At 38.8% G+C, this 12,490-nt stretch overlaps 2 protein-coding genes and 2 long non-coding RNA genes across 8 annotated transcripts; 2 read left to right on the top strand and 2 right to left on the bottom strand.

Annotated features, from left to right (window-relative positions):
* Positions 1-421: 421 nt before the first annotated feature.
* LOC115251395 (uncharacterized) lies at positions 422-3,333 on the bottom strand. The gene is made up of 3 exons (XR_003889944.1): positions 2,820-3,333; positions 696-817; positions 422-617 (listed from the first exon to the last, which is right to left on the bottom strand). It is a non-coding gene; the product is annotated as an uncharacterized lncRNA (long non-coding RNA).
* LOC115251394 (uncharacterized) lies at positions 1,024-2,826 on the top strand. The gene is made up of 2 exons (XM_029843439.1): positions 1,024-2,140; positions 2,577-2,826. Exons 1-2 carry the CDS (start codon positions 1,441-1,443, stop codon positions 2,720-2,722), a joined length of 846 nt encoding a protein of 281 aa, XP_029699299.1. The 5' UTR covers positions 1,024-1,440; the 3' UTR covers positions 2,723-2,826.
* Positions 1,456-2,582, bottom strand: LOC115251396 (uncharacterized). The gene is made up of 2 exons (XR_003889945.1): positions 2,171-2,582; positions 1,456-1,684 (listed from the first exon to the last, which is right to left on the bottom strand). It is a non-coding gene; the product is annotated as an uncharacterized lncRNA (long non-coding RNA).
* A 1,949-nt stretch (positions 3,334-5,282) lies between the features above and the next one.
* rffl (ring finger and FYVE-like domain containing E3 ubiquitin protein ligase) lies at positions 5,283-12,156 on the top strand. 5 transcript variants are annotated; one of them, XM_011608317.2, is made up of 9 exons: positions 5,631-5,908; positions 8,023-8,197; positions 9,735-9,932; positions 10,008-10,089; positions 10,171-10,253; positions 10,587-10,782; positions 10,947-10,970; positions 11,045-11,243; positions 11,338-12,156. In XM_011608317.2, the coding sequence occupies exons 2-8, from the start codon at positions 8,024-8,026 to the stop codon at positions 11,233-11,235; spliced, it is 948 nt and encodes a 315-aa protein (XP_011606619.1). In that variant the 5' UTR covers positions 5,631-5,908; position 8,023; the 3' UTR covers positions 11,236-11,243; positions 11,338-12,156. The 5 variants fall into 5 exon arrangements, with proteins under 5 accessions (XP_011606618.1, XP_011606619.1, XP_011606620.1 ...); XM_011608316.2 differs by lacking the exon at positions 5,631-5,908 and adding an exon at positions 5,283-5,425 and having other exon boundaries at positions 10,008-10,253; XM_011608318.2 differs by having other exon boundaries at positions 5,633-5,908; positions 9,822-9,932; positions 10,008-10,253.
* The last annotated feature ends 334 nt before the right edge of the window (positions 12,157-12,490 follow it).

The following is a 12,490-nucleotide window of genomic DNA, read 5'->3' as shown; positions in this document are numbered from 1 at the left end:
ATTGCTTTCCCCAGGGCTAACTGTGACCCAAAACCTCTAAACTCAACCTCAAAACCATCTAACCCTCAAACAGTCCTTTGATGTAAGAACCGGGCAATATGTCTTCACTTTGTTAGAAGTATTTTGTACTCATTATTAAGCAAGTACAAGAATGCACACTAGTTGCACTTAAAGGATAGGACAGTCATGAATAATAACAGAATAATTGTAGTACAAAATAACAGCCAGACCACATCTATAAATGCAAACATGACTTTTTTTTCATGCCACTTATCATGTCAGGCCCAGAAAAACACATTTTGTCCATCTTCCAAAGGAATCCAGCTTTTTTGCCACATTTTTATTCTTATTTATAAATGCTGGACAACCTGACACTGACAGAAGATAAGAAAATATAAAATGCAATTCAATTGATCTGACAGTGAGGAAAATGCACTGTTAAATCAGCTTCAAACCAACATTTTAAGAAAGATTATGCTGGTAAACATTTATATAAAACCCAAACATAAATCACAAAAAGAATCGTTGCAGAGTTGGTTCAACAGATGGTTCTACAGTGTAAAATGGAATTGAGAAGACTGGACGGTACATGGCTAGGACATCAGCAAACAATCCAACTGTGTGATATGAAAAGGTGGAGTGTTGGCTCAGTGACATAATTTTATAAGGCCTATCCTCTCTTCCACCTGTCCCACCTTCTCGTCCCTTCGTCGCCTCCCTCTCTGCCCAACTGGCCATCAGCAGGAGGGTCCTCCCCAAGGTTTCTTCCTGTTATGGGGGTTTTTCCTTGCCACTGTTGCTTGTTGGGATTGAGGCCCTGTGATTCAAAATGTACAATCAACTTATAGTTTGATAAAAATATATGTATTGAGAACAAATTATTAATTTATTAATAACAAACAAAATAAGGTACAATTAGTAAAAAAGAAATTGCATAGATTGCTTGAGTGTTTTCTGTAACCCTAAACCTTCTAAAGTAATGTGTGGAGACGTTCCTGAAGCTAACCTACATTTAACATTTAACCCTTGTATTATGCTACGGGTCAATTTGACCCGTTTTGGTTTTTGTGTTGACCAAAGTACTGGTTATCTTTGGTTTTTCTTCATGAAATTTTGTGACTTTTCCTCATCTAGGGTCATGAATTGGTGTGTAAAATTTGGACACTGTGGTGTTTAGTGGAATGTCTGTGCAGAGTTTGAATATGAATATTATGTTGCGGGTCATTTTGACCCGGACACTTTTATGTGAGTAAGTAGCAGTAAATATCCAAAATAAACATGCCTTTTGATGTCCTTCTGATCTACATCAAAGAGTATTGTGCTGTGATGTACATTTAATTGTATTTTGACTGCCAGAGACCCAGGTGCATCGAGGAGGGACTTTCTCTCCCTTTTTCTTGTCACTTTTCTTATGCCATCTCTTTGACCAACACACCAAAAATGAGCTCCAGAACGTTTACAGCTGAAGAAGCTTTATCACAGATTTTGAACTCAGACACTGATGCAGAGGAAGAGGTTTCAGAGACAGAGGATATTTCAGAGACCGAGGACAATGTAACTGATGATCCAGATTTTCAATTTTCTGATGATGAGGAGGATTCAGAGGACGAGCCTGCCGTTGTCTCTCCATTGGATGAAAGCCAAGGAATGCAGCAATCATCATCCACAGAGGAGACATGGGCATCTAAAGATGGTAAAATAAAATGGTCAACATCACCACACCAAAGCCGAGGTAGACTGTCATCTTCCAATGTCATCAAAATGACTCCCGGTCCTACAAGATTTGCTGTCACACGAGTTGATGATATCATATCAACATTTCAGCTCTTCATATCCCCACCAATTGAGAAGATCATACTGGAAATGACCAACTTGGAGGGGAGGCGTGTATTTCAGGAGAAATGGAAGCCACTGGATCAGACTGACTTGCATGCTTACATCGGAATTCTGGTATTAGCTGGAATGTACAGGTCAAAGGGAGAAGCAACTTCAAGTCTATGGGATGAAGAGTATGGAAGGCCAATCTTTCGAGCAATAATGTCTCTGGAGACATTTCACATGATATCTCGTGTGATCCGATTTGACAACCGTGAAACCAGAGCTGGTCGTCGTGAAAGAGACAAACTAGCTGCAATTAGAGATGTATGGGATAAATGGGTTGAAATTCTACCTTTGTTGTACAATCCTGGTCCACATGTTACTGTAGATGAGCGCCTTGTTCCATTTAGGGGGCGCTGTCCTTTCAGACAGTACATGCCCAGTAAGCCTGCCAAGTATGGCATCAAAATGTGGGCGGCCTGTGATGCAAAATCCAGCTATGCATGGAATATGCAAGTGTATACTGGAAAGCTACCTGGAGGAGCATCTGAGAAGTGGTGCTGGAGATGAGTGAAGGGTTGCAAGGTCATAACATCACATGTGACAACTTCTTTACATCCTACCGCCTTGGAGAAGAACTTCACAAGAAAAAGCTGACTATGTTGGGAACAGTCAGAAGAAATAAGCAAGAACTTCCCAGTGAAATTCTTAAGATGCAGGGCAGACCTCTGCATTCCTCAGTATTTGTTTTCACGGAGAAAGCAACAGTTGTTTCATACTGCCCAAAGAGAAACAAGAATGTTCTTGTAATGAGCACAATGCACACAGATGCATCTCTGAGCACAAGAGAAGACATGAAGCCACAAATGATCCTCGATTACAACTCCACCAAAGGAGGAGTTGACAATCTGGACAAAGTCACAGCAACATACAGCTGCCAGCGCAAGACTGCCCGTTGGCCCTTGGTGATTTTCTACAACATTGTGGATGTGTCTGCTTACAATGCCTATGTTCTGTGGACTGAAATCAACCAGCAATGGAATGCCGGGAAATTGTACCGACGTCGGCTTTTCCTGGAAGAACTCGGCAAAGCACTCGTCACTCCCATGATCCAGAGGCGAGCCAGGCCAGCCCGATCCTCAGCAGCGGCAGCTGTCATTGAAAAGGTCAAGATGGGGTCATCCAGCCAATCTGCAGTGGATCCAGTGGACACAGGTGTAAAGAAACGGAAAAGATGCCAGGTCTGTCCCTCCCGAGATGACATCAAAACAAGTACCTCTTGTGTGAAATGCAAGAGTTATATCTGCAGAAAGCACACAGTTACATTCTGTCCATCATGTGGAGAGCATTGAAATGTTGAATTTGGAAAATGTGAAAAAAGGGGCAAGTTAAATGGAAAAAAAAATTCATAGGGAAAAACTTGAACAAAATAGTTCCTAAATATAGTGTTGAAATTAAAATGTATTGTTATGTCTCTTTTCTGAATGTTCATATATTCTAAAATAAAGTTGTTGGTTTAAACTGTTTTTTGTCTGTTTTGAATGGATTTACACAGTACGGGTCAAAATGACCCGCAACATAATTATTGTAATTTTTTTTCAACATAATACATGAGATTCAGACTGGCCAAACAAGCTGCATATCATTGTCACAGAAGGATATTTTCACAATTGATCTTTCACTGATCAAAGGTCAAAGAAACTTTGATTCAAAATATACTAGTCTGTTGTATGATAGCTGTTGTCTATATTGGTGTTATCAACTAACTTCAGCCAGTCATACAAAAAGAAATACAAGATGCAACAAGGTAAGGTTCAGGCCAGCATATGTAACGATATTTTTCTGGATACTGAACTTCACCCGGAGCATGAGCTTCAGTGAGAATGAAACACTATTGCAGATACCAAATGCGGAACAAACTCTGTTCCAGGCCACTAGAGTAAAAAAACATTATTTTATATTTATCATAATATAGTATTAGTAAATAAGTATTGATCAGAATTCAAAAAGCAGCATTTGAGTCAGAACAGAGTACCTTTTTAAATTAATCTTTCTTTTTGGACTCACTATTCAGGGCAAGATTGTACAATTTTCAGGACAACATAAAATAGACTAGGCCATAATATGACTTTTACTCATTTCAATCAGTTGTCTTCAATAAAGGTCTTCTATAGTTATGCAGAATTTCTCACAAAGGACAAAAACACTGCAACATTAATTCCAAGTGTTATTGTCATATAAAATATTGAAAATAACATTTCTTCTGAACACTTGAATTTATGCATACTATAAAGAGCTCATTTTATTAGTGCTGTCAGTTTAGCCTAAATTACAAATCTGTTATATTTGGCTTTTATGATTATAATGACAAACATTTCCTGATAATTTAATTGTGCCTTAATTGTACCTTTTACCTAATATCAAAAATGCACAATTTCAAGCCCAAACCATGTCATTTGGTATTTAAATCTATTTAAACAGTATATCGCAACTTTGATGTACATTAAAAAAAATTAAAGTACACATGACCCTGCATTGATCTGGACACTCATTCAGGGGTACCTTCACCCATAAAAAATGTGGACAGGTTCCAGCACCCTCCCCGTCACTCCAGAGGGCTATAGCGGTCAAGAAAAAACACTGAAACCTGATTTTTTTTGTCTTTAAATGAAGTGGAGAATTATATATATTTATTATTTTTTATTTTCTTTTGTATCAATTCTTGTCTCCCATTTATCAATTTTCTTCTATTAATTTTTGCACGTTTATTTCTTCATGTGCTAGGGTTAGGTTTATAAATGTATGTCTTTCAATATGTCTCCGAAACCACCCCCTATACCCTACATCAGGGGTGTCCAAACATTTTGCAAAGAGGGCCAGATTTGATAACGTAAAGATGCCCGGGGGCCAGTAGATCCTTCTGATGTTTTTTTAACCAGAAAAGTTACATGCAAATGTACACTATTATAAAACAATTTTCATTGTCACAATTCTCTTTATTTTTCAAATGGCAGTGTAACCAAATATAAGCCACTCAGGCAGACGTGAACAACTCTAAAAACACAATTCTGCCTTTAATTCATATCTGGAGAGTCAGATAACATTGAACACTGAACTGTATGGAATACCTTAAATTTCCATGAGTTTGATAAATGTAATGCAAAGTTGTCTGTTATCATTCAAGTTTAAAACAAGTAAATTTTGCTCTTGTCTTTTACAAGATCTACAAGAAAGGAGGAATTACATTTTAGTGATTTATTTATTCTGTTAGTGCCAGCAGGCCATAAATAATACATTGTAAGACTGAAGTTGCGGGCCGTATGAAATCTTACCGCGGGCCGTGATTGGCCCCCGGGCCGGACTTTGGACATGCCTGCCCTACATAGTGCATTCAATAGTGTGGACGCCATTTTGAAATAGTGTCCGAATTCTTAGTGAGCATCGCTGGACCCTATGTAGTGCACTCAATGTATCCCACAATACACTGCGAAAAGTAGTGTACAGTACAACCGATGCACCCGAACTCGGTAATATATCCCGTCAGCCTTTACGGTATCACGTGATAGTCTGTCAATGGCGGGTAAACGAGGAGAGATGACGTACAAATGTATGTATTATTATGTTATTATTATTATATGCTATTTGTTTAACATATCTTACTAGAGCATAAAATTCTTTCACTTTAGCGGAACATTGCTGCCTTCATTTTAAATATGTTTTTGCCTTTATTTATTTATGCATTCCTTTGACGTAAATGAACGCGGAGGGGGAAAAAAGACACGTCGTGAAAACAACCGCGCATGCGTAAATGTCTGCACGTGCGCAGAAGTGATAGCGACCAGCTCGGGTTCCGTACGCAGATCAGGCGCTGACATATCTGTTTTTTTGGCCAGGAAAACTTTATTTATTTTTTGACACTTCCATCTTCCTGGTTGTTTTTTGTGACGTCATTGCTGTTCTTTAAGTTCGATTCTTCAGTTGAGGAAATAACGACTCATCATGTTGCTATTTAACAGTTTATTTTAAACAGAATTGTATAAATATTGATTATAAGCGTCTCGTCTTACTTACAGTCGCTTGTCACTAAAAGGTAAGAAACTCGTGAAGTTAAGATCGGTTTAGTTTGTTAAATTTACTGGTTATACAAATGATAGCATCGTTTTTTTTGTTTGTTTCTTGTTGGATTTTATTTTTTGATCTTCAAAATTGTACTAAGTTAACTCGTTATGTGCCAACTCAGATTTGCTTGCTAAGCAGGTCTCTTCGGACCACTTTCATATATTGTCAGTTACAATCGAGTTAACTCTGTTTTATTCGTCCTAACGCATAGTTTATTATTTTGTGCGTGATATCAGGCTATCAACTCTTGTTTTCTAAAATACAAAAAATAGTCTTCATTTTAATTCGGTTCAGTTAGAGTTACATTTGGTTGTGTCAAGTTTTGTCACCCTGTATTGACGTTAAAAATTCCGTATTTTGGAAGTTTTCTTGGAATAAAAAAGGTTAATGGAGACACACTTTTAAGCTTACCTATGTACAAACTAAAGAAGACGATGTTAACAGTAATTGATTATAACATTTCAAGGCAACTTATATAGGTTGTTTCAGACCGAAGGAAATTAAATGAGCTTTACATAGAAACAGTAAAAGCAAAATTAAGAAAGACAGGCTGTATGTATGTGTGTGTGTGTGCGCGCGCACATATGTATATCTATATTTATACACACATGTGTGTGTGTGTGTGTGTGTGTGTGTATACATATAATAGATACGGTATGTATCTATATGTAGACACATACACACATATATGTATACACACATATGTTATATGTATACACACATATATGTTACATGTATACACAAACATATGTGTGTGTGTGTGTGTGTATATATCAGAAGACAGTGGTGGTGATAGATGTAGCAATCCCAAGTGATAGCAACATCAGGAAGAAGGAACACGAGAATCTGGAGAAGTACCAAGGGCTGAAGGAGGAGATAGAGAGAATGTGGGGCATGAAGGCAACAGTGGTCCCAGCAGTGATTGGGACACAAGGGGCAGTAACACCCAACCTGAGTAGATGGCTCCAACAGATACCAGGAACCACATCAGAGATCTCTGTCCAGAAGAGCGCAGTCCTAGGAACAGCTAAGATACTGCGCAGAACCCTCAGACTTCCAGGCCTCTGGTAGAGGATCCGAGTCTGAAGGCAGGCGGCACCGCCCAGGAGGGCGAGGAAGAGATTTTTTTTTTTTTTTATACACACTGCTCAAAAACATTAGAGGAACACTTTTTAATCAGAATATAGCAACCTATCAGTCAAATTTCTGGGATATTGATCTGGTTAGTTAAGTAGCAGAGGGGGTTGTTAATCAGTTTCTGTTGCTTTGTTGTTAATAAAATCAACAACAGGTGCATCGGGCAACAATGAGACGGCCCCCAAAACAGGAATGGCTTTCCAGGTTGAGGCCACTGATACTGTTTTTTCTTCCTCATCTCTTTTGGCTGATTTTTTTTTTTTTACTTACTGACTTTCTACTGCTGTAGTTATTTATTTGGCTTGGATCAACATCTCTGTTGATAGCATGGTGCGGTACCTGGATGCTACAGAGTTTGCACAAGTAGTCCAACTCCTCCAGGAGTAACTAACTGTCTCCTGGAATCTCCTCCATGCTCTTGAGACTGTGCTGAGAGACACAGCAAACCTTGCAACGGCACGTATTGATGTGCCATCCTGGAGGAGTACTTGTGCAACCTCTGTAGCGTCCAGGTACCGCACCATGCTATCAACAGAGATGTTGATCCAAGCCAAATGAACAACTACAGCAGTAGAAAGTCAGTAAGTAAAAAATCAGCCAAAAGAGATGAGAAGGAAAAAAAGTATTTGTGGCCTCAACCTGGAAAGCCATTCCTGTTTTGGGGGCCGTCTCATTGTTGCCCCTCTGATGCACCTGTTGTTGATTTCATTAACAACAAAGCAGCAGAAACTGATTAACAACCCCCTCTGCTACTTAAATGACCAGATCAATATCCTAGAAGTTTGACTGATAGTTTGCTATACTCTGATTAAAAAGTGTTCCTCTAATGTTTTTGAGCAGTGTATATACACACATAAACATACACACAAACATACACTCCAAGCCAAAAGAAACACTAATATTGGGATTTATTCTCAAAATATTCTCTGCTTGTGTGTTTATCTTCAGCATGTTTGCATCTTGCTGTAACTGGATGTGTCCTGATTCATCTGATGATGGTTCTGGTGAAAGTGAAGGTCACCATAATTCCTACACTAACTCAGCCTTCAGCATTCCACCGTCCCCCCAACAAGAACTTGCATGTAAGGCCTGTGGGATCTGTTTCAGCGCACATACCAAAAAGGTAAATGCTGCAGTCTGATTCTATAGATAACTTTATTATGTCAGAGGGATTCCGTTAACAGTCCAGAGAATGTGATATTTAATTTCCTTAAGACTAAAAAAAATGCAATGGCTTTCATAAAATAGGTAATGTGATACCCCTAGAAAAAACACTAGTAAAACAATAGTACTAATGACACAAACCCATAAATAAACCCAAAAATGCGGTACCTGTTTTATGATCAAAGGATCCACTTTTTTCACCTTCAGTCTGACCCCAATAACTGAGTTTGGATTGCTACTGATCGTGATAGTATTCCGATAAAAGAGCTCTTTGTGCTGTAATATTGTAAATTTTATGAGACTATTAACTATTTATCTCTACAGGCAAGTATGTGCGAGTATTTATGCCCACATGTCCCTAAAGGCAGATTGAGGTAAATTGTGAGGTCACAAAAGGAAATAAGAAAACCAAGAAATCTTGTTAACAGGAAAAATCAAATCTTAAACACAAATCCAGAATCTTTTTTCCCCAGAAGCAGTTACTGATGGCTTTTTGGTCTTTCTGCGCTTGGCTAGATGCATTGTCATGTGGTCCTTTTTCAAATATTTGATTACATTAATGTATTGAATGCATTAGAATAATGCAAAAATTGCATGTTGGTGGCCCTGATGCGTGAAAAGCCCCAGTGCTGTTCAATGCTAGCCTGCTAGCTGCCAGGCTGCAAACTGTGGAATGGTTTCTTTCTCTTTTTCTAACGACACCCCTCCATTCAGAAAATCTGTTCTAAAGTTAGCGGCCAGCATCTAGTAGACTAGCTGTCAGGAATCACTTGTGGAGTAATTTCGGTAGAGAACATTAAACTATAGATTTAACTCATGGTTTGGACATTCCTGCAGGATGGATCAGAAATTTCTTATCCATGAATTATGTTGATGCTGGAACCTGATAACAATACCTGATTGGATTGGTCCCATCCCTAACAACATCACTTATGGCAGAGAGAATATGTTACACATCAGACACTCTGGAGGGTTTTCCAATCTTCTGCACAAACCCAGAAAGTTGTTTTGGGAACTTTTATTCTGAGATGTGGCAGCTGTTTTAGACTATTTTTTCTACTACGCAAACCCAATAGTGACAAAACCAGATGAAAGCAAATTACTTGTATCTGCAAAGGTACTTGTCCAATAAAGCATATTCTGAATGTGGTTTAGATTATTGTGTAGGCATGTATCTCTGTAGCCAAATCATGTCCAAATCAAATACAGCACAGATGAACTTGAATCCAGGTGTGGAAACAACACAAAACTGGCAACATCAGAAATTGATTGTCCCCCAAGAATTCAAGTATCAGAGTAAATACCTTTGTCACTGTACACTGTTTTTAATTAGAAAAAAAAATCTAAATTCTGTTTTCCCTAAATGAAGCATAAAACCACAGCATAGTGAAGCGTGTCAATAATGAAAGAGCCTGGAAAAACCCAAGTCCAGCATGATGTATATTTGTGTTCACTGAGCATTATATAGACCAGGTGCTGTCTGTCTTGTCTGTCAGCATGTTTGTGTGGACTGTAAGAAGAACTATTGCAACCAATGCTCTGCTCAGCTGGAATCCGGCCCTCTTCTCTGTCATACCTGTCAGCATTTCTATGGCAACCTGCTGGTTCGTTCAGAGCTCATGAAGTTAAAAGTGAGAGAACTGAGGGAGTATTTGCACCTGCATGGAATTTCTACTCACTTGTGCAGAGAAAAGGTATTTTTAACCAGTTGATGTATTATTTGTTTAGCCTTAAACCTGCTTTTCAACAATTGTTTTTGTTCTTTTAAGGAAGAACTGGTAGAGCTGGTTCTTTGTCAGCAGTATTCGCTGCCCAATTCTGCTGCTGATTCCCCAACTGCTGTCAACCTTGGTGAGACTACCATACATCATGACCTCAATTGTCAAATCACTAGTGATGTCCCAGACCTCTCCACCCCATCCCTGATCTCAGAGGATGGCTCCGCTCCACCTGACTCCCCCACCCCTCCCACTCATGTCACCAATTTAGAACCTGATTTTCAGGCGAGAGACCAGGTAAATTCATTCTTGAAAAGGGATATGGGTATCCTTGTGTAATAAATGGGTTGTGTTTGTGTACAATGTGCTTATTTTTGATCTTAATGTTTCTTTTACTTCACGTTTGCATTCATCTGCTTACACTTTTACGTAGTGATAGCACTGATGACCTCACAGGGTGTCTCTGGGCTAGATGACTAATTTCACTCATTCATACAATGAACACTTAGCTTTGGGTGCAATTTGGGGTTCAATAACAACTGAAGAAATTATCTTCATATTGTGGTCACAATAATCCCAATTGTGGACTGATTTATTCTCCTTTGTTTGCCTTTCTTTCAAAACTGGAAGTCAGATGAGGCTATAGTTACCATTCGCAGGGCCTCTCTGTCAGACCTCAGCTGTTTGGATGATGTTGATCTTCTCAGTGTCCGACAGTTGAAAGAAATCCTTGCAAGAAATTTTGTCAACTTCACTGGCTGCTGTGAAAAATGGGAGCTAATGGAAAGAGTCAGACGGCTATACCTGGAGCAGCAAAGACTTCAGGGTGAGAATAAGAATGTCATGAAGCGGTACACAACAAAGGAGGCATCAAGTCATTCTTACTTTCAAGAACTGTGTATTAAATAACTATGGAACATAATTCTTCTGATATTTGTTTAAATCTGCTTTGAATAACTATTAAAAAAAAGTCTGATTCTTGTTTTTCAGCTGAGAATGCTGCTGAAATTCCAGGTGAGTTCTTGTTTCATGACTCATATATTGACATGTAAGAGTGTAATGATCATTTTCTGAATTTCACACATTAGAATCTGGCACTGAAGGTGTTATTCCTAATTTGGAGGAGAATCTTTGTAAGATCTGCATGGACTGTCCCATTGACTGTGTTCTGCTGGAGTGTGGACACATGGTCACCTGCACTAAATGTGGCAAAAGGATGAATGAGTGCCCTGTCTGTCGCCAGTATGTTGTCAGAGCCGTTCATGTGTTCAGGTCATGAACTCCCAGGTAGATCTCATTTGTCAAACTTGTAGTTCTACAGCTAAATATGTTAGGATTACTCCCTATGATGAAAACTTATAGACATTATTTACCTCTGCAGGATCAATCATCTTTTAAGCAATAATCGGAAAATCCTTCAGAGGGCGGGACTTCGTTGTGATTCAGGACTTTTTTTATATATTGAATTCTATGTTATTGTAAATTAGGTCTGTCTCTTGTCTACATAAATAAATATCAAGTTGGCCTTAATGGCTTCTTAAATTTAATATGTGGCCCCCAAAACATGTGTTTTAAGTTTGTGCAAGAAAATGCCCCTCATCTTAGGCATATAGCCTAGCCCTGAAACCTTCTTCAGCCCTACTCAGGACAGTTTATTTTGGTGTCCGTAGCATTTATGCAAATGAGCTGCTGCCCTCTGCAGCCCCTCCCAAATGAAACACCTCATTACACCATGCTAACCACTCAGAGAAAGTTCAATGTGGCTGACACATTAGCTTTGTGGCCAGACTTATCTTCACCAGTAATAGTCAGATGGCCTAGGCTATCAGGGGGGTTGTCCAGGTCCTCTCTGTTACTACAGGACCTAAATTTAAATGGCTTGTGTAGGGTCTCATTCACTGATATGCAGCTCAATAGAAATACTGAGAGTACTGGCATACAATTCAAGTTGTCACCACACACAGACTGGTGACTAATAATTATGTGTGACAATTCAGCAAAACATGCATTCAGCGTAATATGGGAACCTAACCCTGTTTTGAACAAATGTGTAATAGATCACATATGTGGAGCCTTAATCTTTGACTTTATGAATGAGCCTTTTTGTCTTCTGAAACTTGTCATCATGACTAAGTTTATATTTTTTGTGCAAAAAAGCTCGTTTCAAAATGAAACAATAAATTCAACAAAAATGTTTTTACATGTTGACTCTTTTCTGGCTGTCACTTCTTAATATGCTGAGAAGATTTGGGGTTGAGGGTTGCTGTCTCCCTGAAGTAAAAATGGCAGACCGGATGTAGTGTCCTACAGGTAGAAATGGTCAAAATCTTCTACAGGTGTTTATACATTTCCTTCGCACCGTAAGAGCTATGCAGTAAACAGACATTCATTTCACACACATACATTTAAACAAACTTAACATTCAGAATGAATTATTTGGTGACAAATTACTTTTTTTCTCTCCAACCAAGGCACTATAAACACTGAAAAATCAATCACCTAGCATTCTCTGTTTCTTTGCACCATGCATACAC

Source organism: Takifugu rubripes, chromosome 11 (assembly GCF_901000725.2).
Source record: "Takifugu rubripes chromosome 11, fTakRub1.2, whole genome shotgun sequence".
Lineage (NCBI taxonomy): Eukaryota > Metazoa > Chordata > Actinopteri > Tetraodontiformes > Tetraodontidae > Takifugu > Takifugu rubripes.
This window is presented reverse-complemented; position numbering and strand designations above follow the sequence as displayed.